The 1,101-nt window shown below is 51.3% G+C and overlaps 1 protein-coding gene across 1 annotated transcript; it reads right to left on the minus strand.

Moving 5' to 3' along the window:
* LOC113209417 (peptidyl-prolyl cis-trans isomerase, rhodopsin-specific isozyme) lies at nucleotides 1–812 on the minus strand. The gene is made up of 4 exons (XM_052276415.1): nucleotides 620–812; nucleotides 423–505; nucleotides 208–344; nucleotides 1–130 (listed from the first exon to the last, which is right to left on the minus strand). Exons 1-4 carry the CDS (start codon nucleotides 759–761, stop codon nucleotides 34–36), a joined length of 459 nt encoding a protein of 152 aa, XP_052132375.1. The 5' UTR covers nucleotides 762–812; the 3' UTR covers nucleotides 1–33.
* Between the last annotated feature and the right edge of the window lie 289 nt (nucleotides 813–1,101).

A 1,101-nucleotide genomic window follows, 5' to 3' on the forward strand; every position in this document is an offset into this window, starting at 1 on the left:
CTATATTTTGAGCAGAAAAGGCCCCGTGGGGGGTCAGTTGTCCAGCTTCCGCAGCATGTACTGGAAGAAGGCCAGGATGGAGACAGAGAAGCTCAGAGGCACGATCGAGCTGCGCACCCATATCCACATGCTGCCAACGAAACCGCACCGTCCTTAACCAGCCAACCACCAAAGATCCATGCGTATACCGTTTAAACCATAACTCACAATTTACTGGAAATGTAGAACGGTTCAGGGGTCGGGATCACGCCGCACTCCTTTATGATGACGGCAGCGACGGGTCGGTCCTCCGAGTCCGTAGATTGCAGCTCAATCTTGTGCACCACGTCCTGACCGTCAATCACCTGCAGAGAAGAGAGAACAGTTAGAAACGGGTAAACTTTTGCGTTCGGGATCCAGCAGTAACGGGCAGCTTTGATTACCTTTCCGAAAGCCGTGTGCTGGCCGTCCAGCCAAGGCGTCGAGATGGTGGTGATGAAAAACTGGCATCCGCTCGTGTCTTTGCCTGTTGGCCAAAAAAAGATTGACAACCGCCCTCCTCGGTCTAGCCCCTCGCATCATACGACTCAATGGTTATATTAACTCTCATCAACCGTTCGCCGTTTCCAAGAGAAGTCACCTGAGTTCGCCATGCTCAGCATCCCGGGGCTGTTGTGCTTGATGTCGAACGTCTCGTCCTCAAAGTGGTCGCCGTAGATGCTGATGGAGCCGGTGCCGTCGCCGTGCAGCACGTCGCCTCCTGCGGTCAACGAGGTGGGCATCCGTGTTTGTTTACGTAAAGAGGGAGCGCCCGCCTTTCTTCCGTATCGCGTTTGGACTCCTCCCTCAGCTAAAACCGCGCACGGTTCACACATATACGCGCCATGTGACACGGTAATAAAAACAATGACTGATTTTTTATTTTAGGGAAAAGGGAAAACTTTGAGGAACCCCCTGCTTGGTTTCAGTGAAACTCCTCCGATTTTGAGGAAGTTTCGTCAAAAAAGGTTGTTTTCATCTTTTTTTGAGAAGAGAAGAATCCTCAAAGTCCGAGGCGAGATCTGGGAAGATTTTCTGAAATGAGGAAGTTGCCCGATAAGAGGAACAAGAAGAAGGTAGCAC

The sequence above is a fragment of the Frankliniella occidentalis genome, unplaced genomic scaffold, assembly GCF_000697945.3.
Source record: "Frankliniella occidentalis isolate FOCC.00 unplaced genomic scaffold, Focc_3.1 Scaffold2874, whole genome shotgun sequence".
NCBI lineage: Eukaryota > Metazoa > Arthropoda > Insecta > Thysanoptera > Thripidae > Frankliniella > Frankliniella occidentalis.